Raw genomic sequence first — 19,913 nt, 5'->3', positions numbered from 1 at the left:
ACCATCTCAATTGAATTGAGGTCGGGTAATTGTAGAGGCCAGGTCATCTGATGCAGCACTCTATCACTTTCCTTCTTGGTCAAATAGCCCTTACACAGCCTCCTGCAAAGGTTAAAGCCCTTACACAGCCTGGATGTGTGTTGGGTCCCAGATGGGATGGTGTATTGCTGCAGAATGCTGTAGAAGCCATGCTGGTTGACTGTGCCTTGAATTCTAAATAAATCACAGACAGTGTCACCAGCAAAGCACCCCCACACCATCAGACCTCCTCATCAATGCTTCATGGTGGGAACCACACATGCAGAGATCATCCATTCACCTACTCTGCGTCTCACAAAGACACGGCGGTTGGAACAAAAAATCTCCAATTTGGATTCATCCGACCAAAGGACAGATTTCCACCGGTCTAATGTTCATTGCTCATGTTTCTTGGCCCAAGCAAGTCTCTTCTTCTTATTGGTGTCCCTTAGTAGTGTTTTCTTTGCAGCAAATCGACCATGAAGGGCTGATTCACACAGTCTCCTCTGAACAGTTGATGTTGAAATGTGTCTGTTACTTGAACTCTGTGAAGCATTGATTTGGGCTGCTTTTTCTGAGGCTGGTAACACTAACGAACATATCCTCTGCAGCAGAGGTAACTCTGGGTCTTCCTTTCCTGTGGCGGTCCTCATGAGAGCCAGTTTCATCATAGAGCTTGATGGTTTTTTGACTGCACTTGTAGAAATGTTAACGTCTTAAAGTAATGATGGACTGTCGTTTCTCTTTTCTTATTTGAGCATTTCTTGCCATAATGTGAAATTCCACAAATTAACTTTTAACAAGGCACACCCGTTAATTGAAATGCATTCCAGGTGACTACCTCATGAAGCTGGTTGAGAGAAGGTCAAGAGTGTGAAAAGCTGTCATTAAGAGAAAGGGTGGCTACTTTGAAGAATATCAAATATATTTTGATTTGTTTAACACTTTTTTGGTTACTACATGATTCCATATCTGTTATTTCATAGTTTTGATATCTTCACTATTATTCTACAATGTAGAAAATAGTGAAAACAAAGAAAAACGCTTGAATGAGTAGGTGTGTCCAAACTTTTGACTGGTATTGTATAGTAAGTGGTATAGCTTTACAATAGGCTGAATTTACAAACTTACGTTTCACTATGGCATCTTTATGTGATGAAAACCATTTTAACCATGTTGAGGAAGGAACTAACGTGACCAAAAAAAGCTTCAAGGAGTACGTGGCTTGACAGACAAAATGGTCATATTACAAATACTACAAGTATCCCTGGAGTAACATTGAAGCGAGGATATCATCAAGCACACTCTCTAGACCAGTAACACCAGACATTATTTAAACTATTGGATCAAGGTACAGACTTACTGCCATGCTCTGATCTGTTTCACTTGTCCTTGTGCTTGTCTCCACCCCCTCCAGGTGTCGCTCATCATCCCCTGTGCATTTATCCCTGTGTTTTCTGTCTCTCTGTGCCAGTTTGTCTTGTTTGCCAAGTCAACCAGCGTTTATCTCCTAGCTCCTGTTTTTCCCAGTGTCTGTTTTTCCTAGGCCTCCTGGTTTAGACCCTTGCCTGTCCTGGCCATTCTTCCTGCCCTGACCTCGAGATTGTCTAATGCCCTGTACTGTTTGGACTCTGACCTGGTTTATGGACTCTCGCTTGTACCCGACCTGCCTTTTGCCTACCCCTGGTGTTATAATAAATATCGGAGTTCAACCATCTGCCTCCTGTGTCTGCATATGGGTCTCGCCTTGTGCCCTTATACTTACAGTAGATAAAAACGTACTATGGTTCTACAAAAAAATGTCTGGTGTTTACTGATGGAAAAACTCCAAGGTTGACACGTTGGTTGACAGGTTGTTAAACAATTGATGACTTATTTTGCAAGGAAATACCATCAGCAGAAAATAAAATTTACATTTAGGAAGTTGTTGCCGATGAAAATTGATGTCACTTGTTGAATCCACTTCAAATCAGTGTAGATGAAGGGGAGGAGACAGGTTAAAGAAGGATTTTAAACCTTGAGCCAATTGAAACATGGATTGTGTATGTGTGCCGTTCAGAGGGTGAATGGGCAAGACAAAAGATTGAAGTGCCTTTGAACGAGGTATGGTAGTAGGGGCCAGGCGCACCGGTTTGAGTGTGTCAAGAACTGCAACGCTGCTGGGTTTTTCATGCTCAACACTTCCCTGTGTATATCAAGAATGGGCGAGGGGTGCAACTCTATATTAGGAAGGTGTCCCTAATGTACATTACTACTTAAGAAAATGTTCTTCATACGATTTAAATGTTTTTTATTTGGCTTCTTTCACAGCCTTGGATATAGAACAATGCATTTTCGAGAGTAAAATCAGCATGACTACTCACCACACCGCACAGAATGGGTTTGATCGACTGATAGTGAGAAGAGGCCTGCCATTCACCATCACTTTCAGATGTAGAAGCACGGTGGCTAGGAAAAACTCCCTAGAAAGGCAGGAACCTAGGAAGAAACCTAGGGAGGAACCAGATTCTGAGGGGTGGCCAGTCCCCTTCTGGCTGTGCCGGGTGGAGATTATAACAGTACATGGCCAGGATGTTCAAATGTTCATAGATGATCAACAGGGTCAAATAATAATAATAAGGTGCAAAAGGTCAACACCTCAGGAGTAAATGTCAGCAGGTGCGGTAGAGAGAGAGAGAGTCGAAAACAGCAGGTCTGGGACAGGTAGCACTTCCGGTGAACAGGTCAGCGTTCAATAGCCGCAGGCAGAACAGTTGAAACTGGAGCAGCAGCATGACCAGGTGGAGTGGGGACAGCAAGGAGTCAGGTAGTCCTGAGGTAGTCCTGAGTAGTCCGAGGCATGGTCCTAGGGCTCAGGTTCTCCGAGATAAGAGAGAGAGAATTAGAGGGAGCACACTTCAATTCACACAGAATATAAGACAGGAGAAATACTCCAGATATAACAGACTGACCCTAGCCCCCTGACATAAACTATTGCAGCATAATTATTGGAGGCTGAGACAGGAGGGGTTGGGAGACACTATGGTCCCGTCTGACGATACCCCCGGACAGGGCCAACCAGACAGGATATAACCCCACCCACTTTGCCAAAGCACAGCCCCCACACCACTAGAGGGATATCTTCAAACCACCAACTTACTACCCTGAGACAAGGCCGAGTATAGTCCACGAATATCTCCCCCACGGCACGAACCCGAGGTGGGGCGCCAACCCGGATGGCATGGAAGAGCACCAGTAAGCCAGTGACTCAGCCCCCGTAATAGGGTTAGAGGCAGAGAATCCCAGTGGAGAGAGAGTGGAACCGGCCAGGCAGAGCAAGGATGGTTCGTCGCTCCAGTGCCTTTCCGTTCACCTTCACACCCCTGGGCCAGACAACACTCAATCATAGGACCTACTGAAGAGAGGAGTCTTCAATAAAGACTTAAAGGTCGAGACCGAGTCTGTGTCTCTCACATGGATAGGCAGACCATTCCATAAAAATTGAGCTCTATAGGATAAAGCTCTGGCCGAGGGGCATAGGCAAGGTGCAGTTGATGGAATAAAATACAGTATATACATGTGATATGAGTAATGTAAGATATGTAAACATTATTAAAGTGGCATTATTTAAAGTGGCATTGTTTAAAGTGACTGGTGATCCATTTATTAGTGTCCAGTGATTGGATCTCAATGTAGGCAGCAGCCTCTCTGAGTTAGTGATGGCTGTTCAACAGTCTGATGGCCTTGAAGCTGTTTTCAATCTCTCGGTCTCTGCTTTGATGCACCTGTACTGACCTCACCTTCTGGATGAAAGCGGTGTGAGCAGGCAGTGCCTTGGGTAGTTATTGTCCTTGGTAATCTTTTTGGGTGCTGTAGGTGAAGGACAGGTAGTTTTCCTGATACTAAAGTGGAGATGTTGCTATTCTAACTTCCGCGACGCATATAAGGCCCTCCCCCGCCCTCCTTTCGGAAAAGCTGACCACGACTCCATTTTGTTGCTCCCTGCCTACAGACAGAAACTAAAACATGAAGCTCCGGCGCTCAGGTCTGTTCAACGCTGGTTCGACCAATCTGATTCCACGCTTCAAGACTGCTTCGATCACGTGGACTGGGATATGTTCCGTATTGCTTCCAAGAACAACATTGACGATTACGCTGATTCGGTGAGCGAGTTCATTAGAAAGTGCATTGAAGATGTAGTTCCCATAGCAACGATTAAAACATTCCCAAACCAGAAACCGTGGCATTCGTGTGAAACTGAAAGCGCAAAGTGCAAACCACTGCTTTTAACCAGGGAAAGGTGACCGGAAACATGACCGAATACAAACAGTATAGCTATTCCCTCCGCAAGGCAATCAAACAAGCTAAGGGTCCGTATAGAGACAAAGTAGAGTCACAATTCAACGGCTCAGACACAAGAGGTATGTGGCAGGGTCTACAGTCAATCACGGTTTACAAAAAGAAAACCATCCCCGTCTCGGACCAGGATGTCTTGCTCCCAGGCAGACTAAATAACTTTTTTGCCCGATTTGAGGACAATACAGTGCCACTGACACTGCCCAAACAAAACCTACAGACTCTCCTTCACTGCAGCTGACGTGAGTAAAACATTTAAACGTGTTAACCCTCGCAAGGCTGCAGGCCCAGACGGCATCCCCAGCCACGTCCTCAGAGCATGCGCAGACCAGCTGGCTGGTGTGTTTACGGACATATTCAATCAATCCTTATCCCAGTCTGCTGATCCCACATACTTCAAGAGGGCCACCATTGTCCTTGTTCCCAAGAAAGCTAAGGTAACTGAGCTAAACGACTACCGCCCCGTAGCACTCACTTCCGTCATCATGAAGTGCTTTGAGAGACTAGTCAAGGACCATATCACCTCCACCCTACCTGACACCCTAGACCCACTCCAATTTTCTTACCGCCCAAATAGGTCCACAGACGATGCAATCCCAACCACACTGCACACTGCCCTAACCCATCTGGACAAGAGGAATACCTATGTGAGAATGCTGTTCATCGACTACAGCTCAGCATTTAACACCATAGTACCCTCCAAACTCGTCATCAAGCTCGAGACCCTGGGTCTCGACCCCGCCCTGTGCAACTGGGTACTGGACTTCCTGACGGGCCGCCCCCCAGGTGGTGAGGGTAGGTAACAACATCTCCACTCCGCTGATCCTCAGCACTGGGGCCCCACAAGGGTGTGTTCTGAGCTCTCTCCTGTACTCCCTGTTCCCCCACGACTGCGTGGCCATGCACGCCTCCAACTCAATCATCAAGTTTGTGGACGACACTACAGTGGTAGGCTTGATTACCAACAACGACGAGACGGCCTACAGGGAGGAGGTGAGGGCCCTCGGAGTGTGGTGTCACGAAAATAACCTCACACTCAACATCAAGATGATTGTGGACTTCAGGAAACAGCAGAGGGAGCACCCCCCTATGCACATCGATGGGACAGTAGTGGAGAGGGTCGTAAGTTTTAAGTTCCTCTGCGTACACATCACAGACAAACTGAATTGGTCCACCCACACAGACAGCGTCGTGAAGAAGGCAAAGCAGCGCCTCTTCAACCTCAGGAGGCTGAAGAAATTTGGCTTGTCACCAAAAGCACTCACAAACTTCTACACATAAACAATCGAGAGCATCTTGTCGGGCTGTATCACCGCCTGGTACGGCAACTGCTCCGCCCACAACCGTAAGGCTCTCCAGAGGGTAGTGAGGTCTGCACAACGCATCACCGGGGGCAAACTGCCTGCCTTCCAGGACACCTACACCACCCGATGTCACAGGAAGGCCATAAAGATCATCAAGGACAACAACCACCCGAGCCACTGCGTGTTCACCCCGCTATCATCCAGAAGGCGAGGTCAGTACAGGTGCATCAAAGCTGGGACCGAGAGACTGAAAAACAGCTTCTATCTCAAGGCCATCAGACTGTTAAACAGCCACCACTAACATTGAGTGACTGCTGCCAACACACTGACTCAACTCCAGCCACTTTAATAATGGGAATTGATAGAAATTGATGTTAAATATATCACTAGCCACTTTAAACAATGCTACTAATATAATGTTTACATACCCTACATTACTCATCTCATATGTATATGTATATACTGTACTCTATATCATCTAAGGCATCTTTATGTAATACATGTATCACTAGCCACTTTAAACTATGCCACTTTGTTTACATACCCTACATTACTCATCTCATATGTATATACTGTACTCGATACCATCTACTGCATCTTGCCTATGCCGTTCTGTACCATCACTCATTCATATATCTTTATGTACATATTCTTTATCCCTTTACACTTGTGTGTATAAGGTAGTAGTTTTGGAATTGTTAGGTTAGATTACTCGTTGGTTATTACTGCATTGTCGGATCTAGAAGCACAAGCATTTCGCTACACTCGCATTAACATCTGCTAACCATGTGTATGTGACAAATACATTTGATTTGATTTGATTTGTTTCCTACCTTCACCAGCTGAGGACAACCCGTCAGAAAGTCCAGGACCCAGTTGCACAGGGCAGGGTTAAGACCCAGGGCCTCCAGCTTGATGATGAGCTTGGAGGGCACTATGGTGTTGAATGCTGAGCTGTAGTCAATGAACAGCATTCCTACATAGTTATTATTTTTGTCCAGATAGGATAGGGCAGTGTGCAGTGTGCAGTGTGATGGCGATTGCCGGTAAATTGGCGCCGATATGATACTTGACTAACCTCCCAAAGCACTTCATGATGACAGAAGTAAATGCTACAGGACGGTAGTCCCTTCTTGGGTACAGGAACAATGGTAGCCATCTTGAAGCATGTGAGGACAATAAACTGGGATAGGGAGCGATTGAATATGTCTGTGAATACACCAGCCAGCTGGCCTGTGCATGCTCTGAGGACCCCCCCCCCCCCCCCACACACACACACACACACACACACACATAAAAAAAGCCCCATTATGCGCTAACTGTAATTTTGATTCAGACATTTGGAACAGCACAACTACATAATAAATCTATATACATTTAAAAACAAGACTCAGAAATATAAAAAGAAGTAACAAAGACAAATAGAAACAAATAGTAGTATGTAAATACAAATAAGAAGGATTACCCTATTACCCTATTGTTAACAAAAAACACACAAATAAAACTAAATTGCACAAATCCTATATCACACAAATACACAAATAGAATAGCACACTTGTAAAGGAGAGAACCTGATTATTACACTATTACACTTCAAACAAGAAACACACAAACTAAATTGCACAACTAATTGCATTAGTCTGTACAAAGTTAGAGGTGCGCTATTTGATAGATTCCCCCGCTCCCACTACCTCGGGCTTCCAGTAGGGAGACCTGAGGTCCACCTACCCCCGCCTCCTCCCCATCTCGTACTTCTGAGTGGGAGATCTTCCCAGGCAGTAGCCTGCCTAGCTCACAAACTAGAATCAGGGCAACCACTCTGACAAAGTTAATTGAACCACAGTCCCACACACCGGAGAAATACGCAGATTTAAAGAGGAGCTCGTAACTTGCTTTCTAATGCTCATGATCTTTTCATCAAAGAAGTTCATGAATTTATGACTGCTGAGCTGACTACACTGACTGTGCTAGTGGCAGACTCCACTAAGCTGGCAGGCTGGCTAACAGCCTGCTGCCTGGCCTGCACCCTATCTCATTGTGGAGCTATGAGAAGGTACAAAGTAAAAGTGTTTACTTTGCACCATCTGTCGCCATCATTAGACCAAGGAGCTGTGTAATGAATATGATCTGTAACCCAGATGTCTATTTTTCTTGGCTACAGAGGATGCAGTTTACATGGAGGAAGAGAGAGACAGGTAGGAGTATGTGTTATCCCAGGCTCGTCTCATCTACAAATTTACAAATCAAAGCCTCCCCGTGGATGTTTTGCTAGGTACAGGAGGTTGGTGGCACCAACCTGTAATTGGGGAGGGCTGGCTCGTGGCAATGACTGGAGCGGAATCACTTGAATGGTATCAAATACATGGTTCCATGTGTTTGATGCCATCCAATTTGCTCCGTTCCAGGCATTATTATGAGCCGTCCTCCCCTCAACAGCCTCCTGTGGCACACATGGTGCTTCCATCGAAGATCGTTATGTGATAGATACAATAAAGTGCTGATAACAGCTTAGCTTCCTCCGCTGTCCGACTGCCCCATACCCAGATGAATCTGGTAATGAATAATGTAGCTCTTGAGAATGTAGTGGAGACTAAACTTCTTGGTGTTGCCTTAGATTGTAAACCATCATGGTCAATGCATATTGATTATGTTGTTGGAAAGTTGGAGAGAAGTCTGTCTGTGATAAAGAACATTTTAAACATCACATTCAACCAAACAAGTCCCGCAGGCTGTGGTTTTTATCGCATCTTGATGGTCAGGAGCTGCGCAAACAGACCGAGGAAAGCTCCGGTTGGCTCAGAACAGAGCAGCATGTCTTGCCCTTCACTGTACACAGAGGGCTAATATCAACAGCATCCATGTCAGTCTTTCCTGGCTCAAAGTAGTAGAGAATTGACTGCATCATCTCTTGTAAGAAACATAAATGTTTTGAAAATTCCAAATAGTTTGAATAATCAACTTACATACAGATCTGACACACATACTTACCCCACCAGACATGGCACCAGGGGTCTCTTCAGTCCCCAAATCCAGAATGCACTCAAGGCAACTCAAAGTATTGTACCGAGCGATGGTCACATGGAACACTTCCAACTCGGGTCACTCAGGTAAGCAGCAAAACAAAGTGAGGCAACACCTCACGGCACAATGACTCTGACCTTGTACGACCTAAACAGTTGTGTGTACAGTATCTGCTGTACATTAATATGTTGTGTGTACAGTATATACTGTACCTGAATATGTTGTGTGTACATTATATACTGTACCTGAATATGTTGTGTGTACAGTATATGCTGTACCTGAATATGTTGTGTGTACAGTATATGCTGTACTGTACATGAATATGTTGTGTGTACAGTATATACTGTACCTGAATATGTTGTGTGTAAAGTATATACTTTACCTGAATATGTTGTGTGTACAGTATATACTGTACCTGAATATGTTGTGTGTACAGTATATGCTGTAACTGAATATGTTGTGTGTACAGTATATGCTGTACTGTACATGAATATGTTGTGTGTACAGTATATACTGTACCTGAATATGTTGTGTGTACAGTATATGCTGTACCTGAATATGTTGTGTGTACAGTATATGCTGTACTGTACATGAATATGTTGTGTGTACAGTATATGCTGTACTGTACATTAATATGTTGTGTGTACAGTATATACTGTACCTGAATCTGTTGTGTGTACAGTATATGCTGTACTGTACATGAATATGTTGTGTGTACAGTATATGCTGTACTGTACATGAATATGTTGTGTGTACAGTATATACTGTACCTGAATATGTTGTGTGTACAGTATATACTGTACCTGAATATGTTGTGTGTACAGTATATGCTGTACCTGAATATGTTGTGTGTACAATATATACTGTACCTGAATATGTTGTGTGTACAGTATATACTGTACCTGAATATGTTGTGTGTACAGTATATACTGTACCTGAATATGTTGTGTGTACAGTATATGCTGTACATGAATATGTTGTATGTATAAAATTTTGTTGCCGGAGGTGATGGCTGCCCTTTTACGGGCTCCTAACAAATTGTGCTATTGTTTTTTCTTTTCATGTTATTTGTAACTTATTTTCTGCATAATATTTCTGCCACGGTCTCTTATGGCCGAAAATAGCTTCTGGATATCAGAACAGAGATTGCTCACCTTGTACTGGACAAAGATTTTTCTTTAACGAGTCGGACACAAAGGTTTTTCATACACCGACCAAAATCCCTGTCATTCGTATGAAGAAGAGACAGAGATATAGGGGACACAGGCCGTGGTGCCATATGTTTCACAGAGTCGTGGCTGAACGATGACATTTATAACATACAGCTGGCTGGGTTTACGCTGCATCGGCAAGATAGAACAGCTGCCTCCGGTAAGACTGGGGTGGCGGTCTGTGTCTATATGTCAATAACAGCTGGTGCACAACATCTAATATTAAGGTTTTGCCTGCCTGATGTAGAGTATCTCATGATAAGCTGTAGACCACACTATTTACCAAGAGAGTATATTTTTCATAGCTGTCTATTTACCACCACAAACCAAACCTGGCACTAAGACCGTTCTCAACTAGCTGTATAAGGCCATAAGCCAATAAGAAAATGCTCATCCAGAGGCTGCGCTCTTAGTGGGCGGGGACTTTAATGCAGGGAAACTTAAATCCGTTTGACCTCATTTCTACCAGAATGTTACATGTGCAACCAGAGGAAGAAAAACTGTAGACCACATTTAGTCCACACACAGAGTCACATACAAAGCTCTCCTCGCCCTCCATTTGGCAAACCTGACCATAACTCAGAGACCTGGCAGTGTGGTGCCATGATAACAACCTCTCCCTCAATGTGAGCAAGACAAAGGAGATGATCGTGGACTACAGGAAAAGGAAGACCGAGCACGCCCCCATTCACATTGACGGGGCTGTAGCAGAGCAGGTTGAGAGTCTCAAGTTTCTTGGTGTCTACATCACCAACCAACTATGATGGTCCAAACATACCAAGACAGTTGTGAAGAGGGCACGACAAAACCGACAAAACCTCAGCTCCTCAAAAAGTTCTACAGCTGCATCATCGAGAGCACTCTGACCAGTTGCATCACCGTCTAGACTGTAATCTGCACCTACTTGTAATATATTCACTGCCTTTATGGGTCAAGCAATATGAAGGTGTTGATGTGTGACTTAGTGCCTTCAGAAAGTATTCACACACCTTGACATTTTACACATTTTGTTGTGTTACAGCCTGAACTTAAAATCGATTCAATTTAGATGTTGTGTCACTGGCCTACACACAAAACCCCATAATGTCAAAGTGGAATTATGTTTTTAGCTATTTTTACAAGTTAATACAAAATTAAAAGCTGAAATGTCTTGAATCAGTAAGTATTCAACACTTTGTTATGGCAAGCCTAAATAGGTTCAGGGGTAAACATTTGCTTAACAAGTCACAATAAGTCGCATGGGCTCACTCTGTGTGCAATAATAGTGTTTTACATGATTTTTGAATGACTACCTCATCTCTGTACCCCACACATACAATTATCTGTAAGGTCCCTCAGAATTTAAAACACAGATTCAATCACAAAGACCATGGAGGTTTTCCAATGCCTCGCAAAGAAGGAATACAATTTGTAGATTGGTATAAATAAAATAAAAAGCACACATTTAATATCTCTTTGAGCATGGTGAAGTTATTAATTACACTTTGGAGGGTGTATCAATACACCCAGTCACTACAAAGATACAGGCATCCTTTCTAATTCAATTGCCGGAGACGAAGGAAACCGCTCAGGGATTTCACCATGAGGCCAATGGTGGCTAAAAAACAGTTTCAGAGTTTAATGTTTGTGATAGGGGAAAACTGAGGATAGATCAACAACATTGTAGTTACTCCATAATACTAACCTAAATGACAGAGTACAGGATACAATTATTCCAAAACATGCATCCTTTTTTACAATAAGGCACTAAAGTCAAATTGAAAAAATGTTGGCAAAGAAATTAACTTTATGTCCTATAATTATATTTGGGGCAAATCTAACACAACACATCACTGAGTACCACTCTTCATAATTCCAAACATGGTGGTAGCTGCATCATGTTATGGGTATGCTTGTCATCGGTAAGGACTAGAAATAGAGCTAAGCACAGGCAAAATCCTAGAGAAAAACCTGGTTCAGTCTGCTTTCCAACAGACATCGGGAGACGAATTCACCTTTCAGGAGTACAATAAGCTAAAACACAAGGCCAAATATACACTGGAGTTGCTTACCAAAATTACATTGAATGTGTTACAGTTTCGACATAAATCGACTTATAAACCTATGGCAAGACTTAAAAATGGCTGTCTAGCATTGATCAACAACCAATTTGACAGAGCTTTAAGAAATTTGAAAAGAATAATGTTGTACAATCCAGGTGCGCAAAGCTCTTAGACTTACCCAGAAAGACTCACAGCTGCAATTGTTGTCAAAGGTTATTATAACATGTATTGACTCAGGGGTGTGAATACTTATGCATTTGTGAGCGCTACTTTCAAAACTACTGGTTGAAATATACAAAACCTATATAACACATCGTTAATAGAGTGCCACAGTATGAGTCATAATACCTATAAAACCTAGCGGCCAAACAGGGAAATGGTTCCAATAGTTTTTCCACCATTCATTTTTCCCATAGGGGATTTCAGAAAATTTTAAAAAAGGGCTGTGTTTTGTGTAGGCTTACCCTGGCGTGGGATTTTGATACCCTTGTAAATCTTCTCGGACAAGGTGACATTTATCAATGTTTGCCTTATTTATCAATAACTTTGAAGGCAGCTTATGGTAGAGAAATAAACATATTCTCTGGCAACAGTTCTGGTGGACAATCCTGCAGTCAGCATGCCAAATGCACACTCAAAATTTGAGACATATGTGGTATTGTGTTGTGACAAAACTGCACATTTTAGTGTGGCCTTTTATTATCCTCAGCACAAGGTGCCCCTGGCTAATGACCATGCTGATTAATCAGCTTTTTGATATGCCACACCTGTCAGGTGGATGGATTATCTTGGTAAAGGAGAAATGTTTACTAGCAGGGATGTAAACAAATGAGTGGACAAAATTAAGAGAAATGTGCTTTTTGTGCATATGGAAAATTTCTGGTATCTTTTATTTCAGCTCATGAAACATGGGACCAACACTTTAGATGTTGTATTTCTAATGTTGTTCAGTATATATATATATATATTTTTTGTATTTTATTTTCGTGAACGCTGTGAAAGTCCATCTTCTTCATCGTTGAGTGACGCCACCTGTCGGAAGACGCTGGTGAAAGTCGATAGATTCCAAACGTCCACCCCCAAAAATGGTCCAGCGTATCAATGTCACATTACTCAGAGTATAAACCAGTCAGCACAGCTCTTTCCAAATGGTTCCATTTTATTTCTATCCATGGAATTATTTTATCAGTGAAATGACTGCTGTAATAAAGCATCGGCAGAGAGAAATACATGCCACACAGGTCTACCATCTGTAGTAAAGCAACATTTCCATGGGCAGATGTCGTATTACTATTCTTCAACATGGGGAAACACTTATCTCTCAGGTCTGTGCCCATAATCCAAACTAGTGACAGAACGAACCATGTTAACTTTCTGCTACTCTTCAAAAAAGTCTGAATAATGCTGAATAAGTAGTGGCCGGGCCCAGTCCTGAAAAGCCTCTTAGTTTGACATTTGTACCAAGTGATACAATCATCTGTGACAAAGGATGACATCAGCAGAGCTCAGCAAAGACAGTGAGCATCTCAATCTGCCCCAAGTTTGCTCAAATAACTTCAGTCACTTGTCTGAGGGCTAAACTATTTCACAATGGATTGAGAAACACCACTACATGGATGAAATGTTATTGACCGATGATTGGCCACTCAGTGCTATGTATGACAAACCTGAAGGTAAGGATATTGTTGTGTGTTGAACTGGAATTACAGAGAATGGTAAATAATGACAACCTACATGGAAAAACAGGCCCCCTCCCTACATACACCCTAACAAAAAATCACCTGAAATTTCATCAACATTAAAAAGCAACCAACTTAAAGCCGTTAAAATAAATGTGATGTGTCTCTTCACAAAGCTGTCTCGACGATCTAGTGCAGGGGTGTCAAACTCATTCCATGGAGGGTTTTTGCTTTTCCCTAAGACACAGAAACAAGGTGAGGAGAGTTCTTTACTAATTAGTGACCTTATTTCATCAATCAAGTACAAGGGAGGAGTGAAAACCCACAGACAGTTGACCCTCCGTGGAATGAGTTTGACACGTGATCTAGTGCGTGTGCGAGCCACCATCTCACCATATGAACACAAAAATGGGGATTGGCTAATGACCCAACATTCCTCTTCAACACAGAATCAGTTAGCTAGCGTTTGACTGGCGTTCAGAATAAAAATGTAAAGGAGATTTGTCCAAGCTGGTGGAACGGAATCTTCAACAACCATTGTCTCTCCCACCAGGGATGTCCCCAAGCTTCCAATGTCCCTCTCAGTCTCTCCCTTGGGTTCAGTAGCTAGTGAGCGGGTTCGACAGGGAGTGTGTGCCCTGGCGAGAGGCAGGGTGTGACAGGGAGCAGGAAACTCAGTCGGTGGAGAACAGGTCTCCAGCAGAGGGTAGAGGGGCCAGGCCTCCCGTCACATTGGGCAGCAGAGAGAGGTCAGGCAGGCTCTGGATGTGAGACTTGAGCTCCTTGCGCACCTGCGTGACTCGTGCCAGCTTCTGTTTGTACTCCTGCAATACAAAGAACAGTACCCATGTCAGACGATACAGTTCCGGTGGGTCCACTTTCTACTTCTTTTAAATAATCCCAAGTGACTCACAAAGCTGCTCTAGTTGGATAATGGGAAAATATACACTACCATTCATAAGTTTGGGGTCACTTAGAAATATCCTTGTTTTTGAAAGAAAAGTACATTTTGTCCATAAAAATAACAGAAATACAGTGTAGACATTGTTAATGTTGTAAATGACTATTGTAGCTGGAAACTGCATTTTATTCTTTTTTATTTTTTTATATTTTTTTTACATAGGACCATTATCAGCAACCATCACTCCTGTGTTCCAATGGCACGTTGTGTTAGCTAATCCAAGTTTATCATTTTAAAAAGGCTAGTTGATCATTAGAAAACCCTTTTGCAATTATGTTTGCACAGCTGAAAACTGTTGTTCTGATTAAAGAAGCAATAAAACTGGCCTTCTTTAGACTAGATTAGCTAACACGTGTCATTGGAACAAAGGAGCGATGGTTGCTGATAATGGGCCTCTGTACGCCTATGTAAATATTCCATTAAAAAAGAAAATCTGCAGTTTCCAGCTACAATAGTCATTTACAACATTAACAATGTCTACACTGTATTTCTGGTCAATTTGATGTTATTTTTATGGACAAAATGTGCTTTTCTTTCAAAAACAAGGACATTTCTAAGTGACCCCAAACTTTTGAATGGTAGTGTACATTTTTCACATTCTAATTGCTTGTTTGTAACAGACAAGCAAAACAATGATTTTGATGGTTTAGACTTGCTTCTAGTTTCTTCTCCCTCTCTGTGAGGGCTTCCTTCTGGCTACCGATGTACTCGGTCAACATGCGCGCCAGCTGCCTTCTGTCCTCCAGCTCAGCAGCCAGACGTCCGTTATACTCAGCCAGCAGTAGACAGGCCTCATCCACTGTCTTGGACAGTTTATCAGCTGCCTCTTTATCTATAGGGACAGGGTGAGTCAAGTCAAATAAGGTGGAGTTTTTACTTAGGCATAATATTGAAACAATTGAATAGAAACAACATTAAGTTTGAGAAAACACAATCCCTTAGGCCTACAATACACATTGAGGTTGGAGAAAGGTGGGGGTCAAGTTTCCTTGTGCTTCAGGTACCATGAAGGCTTCCTTACCTGTGATCTTCTCCAGCAGGGACACATCCTGCACCTCCTGTGGCAGAGAGGCAATCTTCTGGCGCACCGCAGCATCACCCGAGGCTGCATTCTCCAGGTCCTGCAGGGCTTTGACCAGCTCCTCCGTCTGAGGGGAGAGGGATGGAAGGAGAGAAGGGTATGTGAAAGCTCTGGCCAACAATATCCAATTTCAAAGCTTGACCATTTTTCTAAACAACAATTCACAACCAGAGCACAAACTACAAGCTAGAATCTTCCAAATCAAGAGTCCATGGGACAACCTTTGTATCACTGACACCTAGAGGAGAGTTGGGAGATAACTTCAGCTGGTGTGAAAAGCTGTCACAAATTGCAGTGTAATAGACAAAGTACTGGTGAATGAGCTAAAGGCTTATGGAGTTGTGTTTGTTCAGCCTACCAGCTGTGGCCCTGAGAAGTCTGAATTCTGTGGGGACATGTTGCCCCTGTAGTCATCTTCTTCCTCTTCCTCTGGCTCTTGGATCATCTTCTGATAGGTCCGTTTAGGGGCCTTCTTCTCCTCTGCAAAAGATACCACAGATTTAGAAAGAAAACACCCATATTCACAAAAACAACAAATTGAACGTGCATGTTTCTTGGAAATTCTGACATCCAAAATGCCTACATAGGAAACAAGCCTATGTAATGCTGAACTGCTCCGTCAGTGGAGACCCAGGGGACTCTGACTGTACCTGTGGGTTGGTGTTGGGGGCTGTTTGAGTCTTCGATAGCGAGCTTCAGCTGCTGGATGAACTCTGCCTTGTAGAGGCTGCGCTCCTGCCAGATAGTGAGCAGCCTGTCGATGGGCCTTCTACAGCCATCATCTGCCTCTCTGAAGGAGGGAGAGAAAGAGACAGAGATTCATCATGAAATTCAACTTCCTCACCGAGCAACTCAATAACTTATTTGATCCTCTTTGTTCTTGTCTTGTTATGCTGCTGTAGAAGACAGTAGCAGTGTAATCCATTTACCAATGTTTTGAAGCAGGTTAATATCAAACCAGGGCCTAAAATTAACACCCCCAGGTACATTTTGGCATTGTAAAATATTGTGTTCTATAGCTTGCAAACAAATGTGACTCTAGGTGACAACATAGGGCTGTTTTTTTCCAACACAAGGACTGTTTTCCTTAAGACATTAAGTCTGCTTGATGTTTTGTTTCCTTTGATTCTTTACTTCCTAGTATCATGATATTGGTATCGTGACAACATTAATTAGCCAAATACTATAAACCCCAGAGGTGACTTGATGCTATTATAAACTCCTTACCAACATAAATAGAACAGTAAACACGTATTTTTGCATCATACCCGTGGTATAGTGTCGCATACACACATGGCTGAAATGCTGTTGAAGCTAATCAGCATTCGGTACCCTAGCTCTAAAAAACTCTAGGCGACATTCTGCTTTCTCCCTACAGTTTTCAGCCATTATCTTTGCCCACGACTAACTCATGTGAACTACAATCTCGACGCTATGCTTTAACGTTTCGTAACGTCAATAATCATTGCTTGCGATACGGCTTTCGAAACATATGGTCCTTATCTTTCATCAGCGAGAAAGAATCCTTTAAAAAAAATATTTAAAAAAGGTACACTTACTGTAGCAGTTTTTCACAGATCCATACAGCTATAGGTTCCTTCATCCGATGACACTACACTTCCGAATTACTCTCACAAACAGGTGTTCGGAGCATGCCATGTACCTAATTGTATGTAAACTTTATTTAACGAGGCAAGTCAGTTAAGAACAAATTCTTATTTACAATGACGGCCTACATCGGCCAAACCCAGACGACGCTGGGGCAATTGTGCGCTGCCCTATGGGACTCCCAATCACGGCCGGTTGTGATACAGCCTGAATTCGAACCAGGGTGCCTATAGTGATGCCTCAAGCACTGAGATGCAGTGTCTTAGACCGCTGTGCCACTCGGGAGCCCCTAATTAGCACAGGTGCTCGCCTTATCTTCCATAAACAAGCCCTGTAACATGGAGATATGGCCATGTGAGAACACTAATCCTATCAAGGTTTGTATCAATTTAACCTTTTGATTTTTGAAACATTCTAGCTGATATGAAAGTTCTTATGCTTCCAAAACCGTACGCGATGGGTGTCAATGTTCAGATTGAGCGTAGGGGCTCTTACCAAAACTCCCATGTACAGAAGATGCCTTCGTCTAATGACTTATGTTTAATGTAATGGAACTGAGAGTCCTGATCAAGGGCTACAAGTACCCAAACTACCCAGTTTACAATAAAACATAGGCCTGCATCACAAACCTGCACATTTCAGTGCTAGACAAGTTTAGCCCTGAAACTGTATCATACCAGACCACATTTATTTTTATTTCACCTTTATTTAACCAGGTAGGCAAGTTGAGAACAAGTTCTCATTTACAATTGCGACCTGGCCAAGATAAAGCAAAGCAGTTCGACAGATACAACGACACAGAGTTACACATGGAGTAAAACAAACATAGTCAATAATACAGTATAAACAAGTCTATATACGATGTGAGCAAATGAGGTGAGAAGGGAGGTAAAGGCAAAAAAGGCCATGGTGGCAAAGTAAATACAATATAGCAAGTAAAACACTGGAATGGTAGTTTTGCAATGGAAGAATGTGCAAAGTAGAAATACAAATAATGGGGTGCAAAGGAGCTAAATAAATAAATTAAATACAGTTGGGAAAGAGGTAGTTGTTTGGGCTAAATTATAGGTGGGCTATGTACAGGTGCAGTAATCTGTGAGCTGCTCTGACAGTTGGTGCTTAAAGCTAGTGAGGGAGATAAGTGTTTCCACATACCTTGCAACATGAGAGCAAGCGTCAACAAGGACCGTCTCAAAGTCTTTGGCGAACTCTGGACCTTTCTTCTTGCTGTTTTGAATCACGTCATTGGCAAGATACAGGAAAGTCAACTTCCTGCTGCTTTTTGCTGAAAGACAAATACAGAACGTAGACCGGGTAAATATGGTTTGGCATACTTCGTGTGACAACGTTTCAGTGTGTAAATAGCAGTTAAAGAATGCTGTCGAGGTGGCGACGTTCATAAGTTCTCTCACCTTTCTTCAGTTCTCTGTGCCATACTTTGACGATGAGCGGCGAGTGTTTGCGATGATGAATGATCCACAGAGACAGCGTCTGTACGCTTTGCTGAGAGTTGCTGAGCTCCGAAAGCTTCTTCTCCAACGCAGACTCAGAAAAAGAAGACATGATGTGCCCAGAAAGTACTCTTTGATGTACCGTTACACACCCCACAACTTTTTGAGGTTAACTGAGGAAACCAACAATGTCCACAAAAACAAAGTTCCCGCCAGTTAAACACGCAACCTGCTGCATAAAACTGCCTAGCTACTCGTTAGTAGCTAATCGTCTGTCTATGCTTCTCTTCGCTAACAGGATAGCTACGAACCCGTGTAAAATATACATGCGCATTTACATTGATGAGTGTGTAAGCTTGTTTACCTAGCGAGACAACTATAATAGCTATCTGTTTACAAATGGCCAACTAGAAAGTCCTAGATAGGTAGCCTAGCAAGCTAGCTAATCTATCCACTTGCTTTGTTTACTAGCTAGCTACTACGATACTAGATGTAAGTTACTTACCAATACATCTATTTATAATTTAGTAATGTGCCGTTTGAATACATGTAGCTGTAACGTTACTTTGAAACGTACGTTTCTTCGTTAGCTACAGTACTAGTATAGTAGCTAGTTAACTAGCATTCTAGAAACCACCACAGCTCTCTGGATCGCTTCAAAGATGGCCGCTTGACCTTTCACCCGACTCACAGGGTTCAAAGTCTGTTCAAAACCCTTTGTGAATCTTGTGAAATTAGATCATGACTAGAAACATTATTCAAACGACTTAAAATTACATGCAAAGTTGCTAGCTAGATCAACCGACGTCGGTCAAGACTATGCTATTATGTTATTGACTGTACGTTTGTTTATGTGTAACTCTCTGTTGTTTTTGTCGTACTGCTTTGCTTTATCTTGACCAGTTCGCAGTTGTAAATGAGAACTTGTTCTCAACTGGCCTACCTGGTTAAATAAATGTGAAATAAAACAAATATTTAAAAAATACAAGTACAGTATCATCAGCAAAAATGTTGCGCTAGCTAGCTTACTGTTAGTAAGTTAGCGTAGCCAAAGAGTATCTCAGGCTACTCGCTTAGCTACCTGGGCGAAGTGAACTTTGATCTGAAAACCGTTGCAATATCTTTCTTTTAAAGTATGAAGTGCACCAAAGCTCGCTAACAAGCATGGGAAGCATGCACAACTGTATGCGTCGCAGAATAGT

At 42.7% G+C, this 19,913-nt stretch overlaps 1 protein-coding gene across 2 annotated transcripts; it reads right to left on the bottom strand.

Annotated features, from left to right (window-relative positions):
• Positions 1-13,072: 13,072 nt before the first annotated feature.
• On the bottom strand, positions 13,073-19,860 carry LOC109908102 (regulation of nuclear pre-mRNA domain-containing protein 1B). 2 transcript variants are annotated; one of them, XM_020506561.2, is made up of 8 exons: positions 19,217-19,395; positions 18,673-18,884; positions 18,416-18,545; positions 16,303-16,442; positions 16,011-16,132; positions 15,593-15,719; positions 15,228-15,403; positions 13,073-14,434 (listed from the first exon to the last, which is right to left on the bottom strand). In XM_020506561.2, the coding sequence occupies exons 2-8, from the start codon at positions 18,821-18,823 to the stop codon at positions 14,285-14,287; spliced, it is 996 nt and encodes a 331-aa protein (XP_020362150.1). In that variant the 5' UTR covers positions 18,824-18,884; positions 19,217-19,395; the 3' UTR covers positions 13,073-14,284. The 2 variants fall into 2 exon arrangements, with proteins under 2 accessions (XP_020362150.1, XP_031650215.1); XM_031794355.1 differs by having other exon boundaries at positions 18,673-19,860.
• Positions 19,861-19,913: the final 53 nt, after the last annotated feature.

The sequence above is a fragment of the Oncorhynchus kisutch genome, linkage group LG17 (assembly GCF_002021735.2).
Source record: "Oncorhynchus kisutch isolate 150728-3 linkage group LG17, Okis_V2, whole genome shotgun sequence".
NCBI classification, from domain to species: Eukaryota; Metazoa; Chordata; class Actinopteri; order Salmoniformes; family Salmonidae; genus Oncorhynchus; species Oncorhynchus kisutch.
This window is presented reverse-complemented; position numbering and strand designations above follow the sequence as displayed.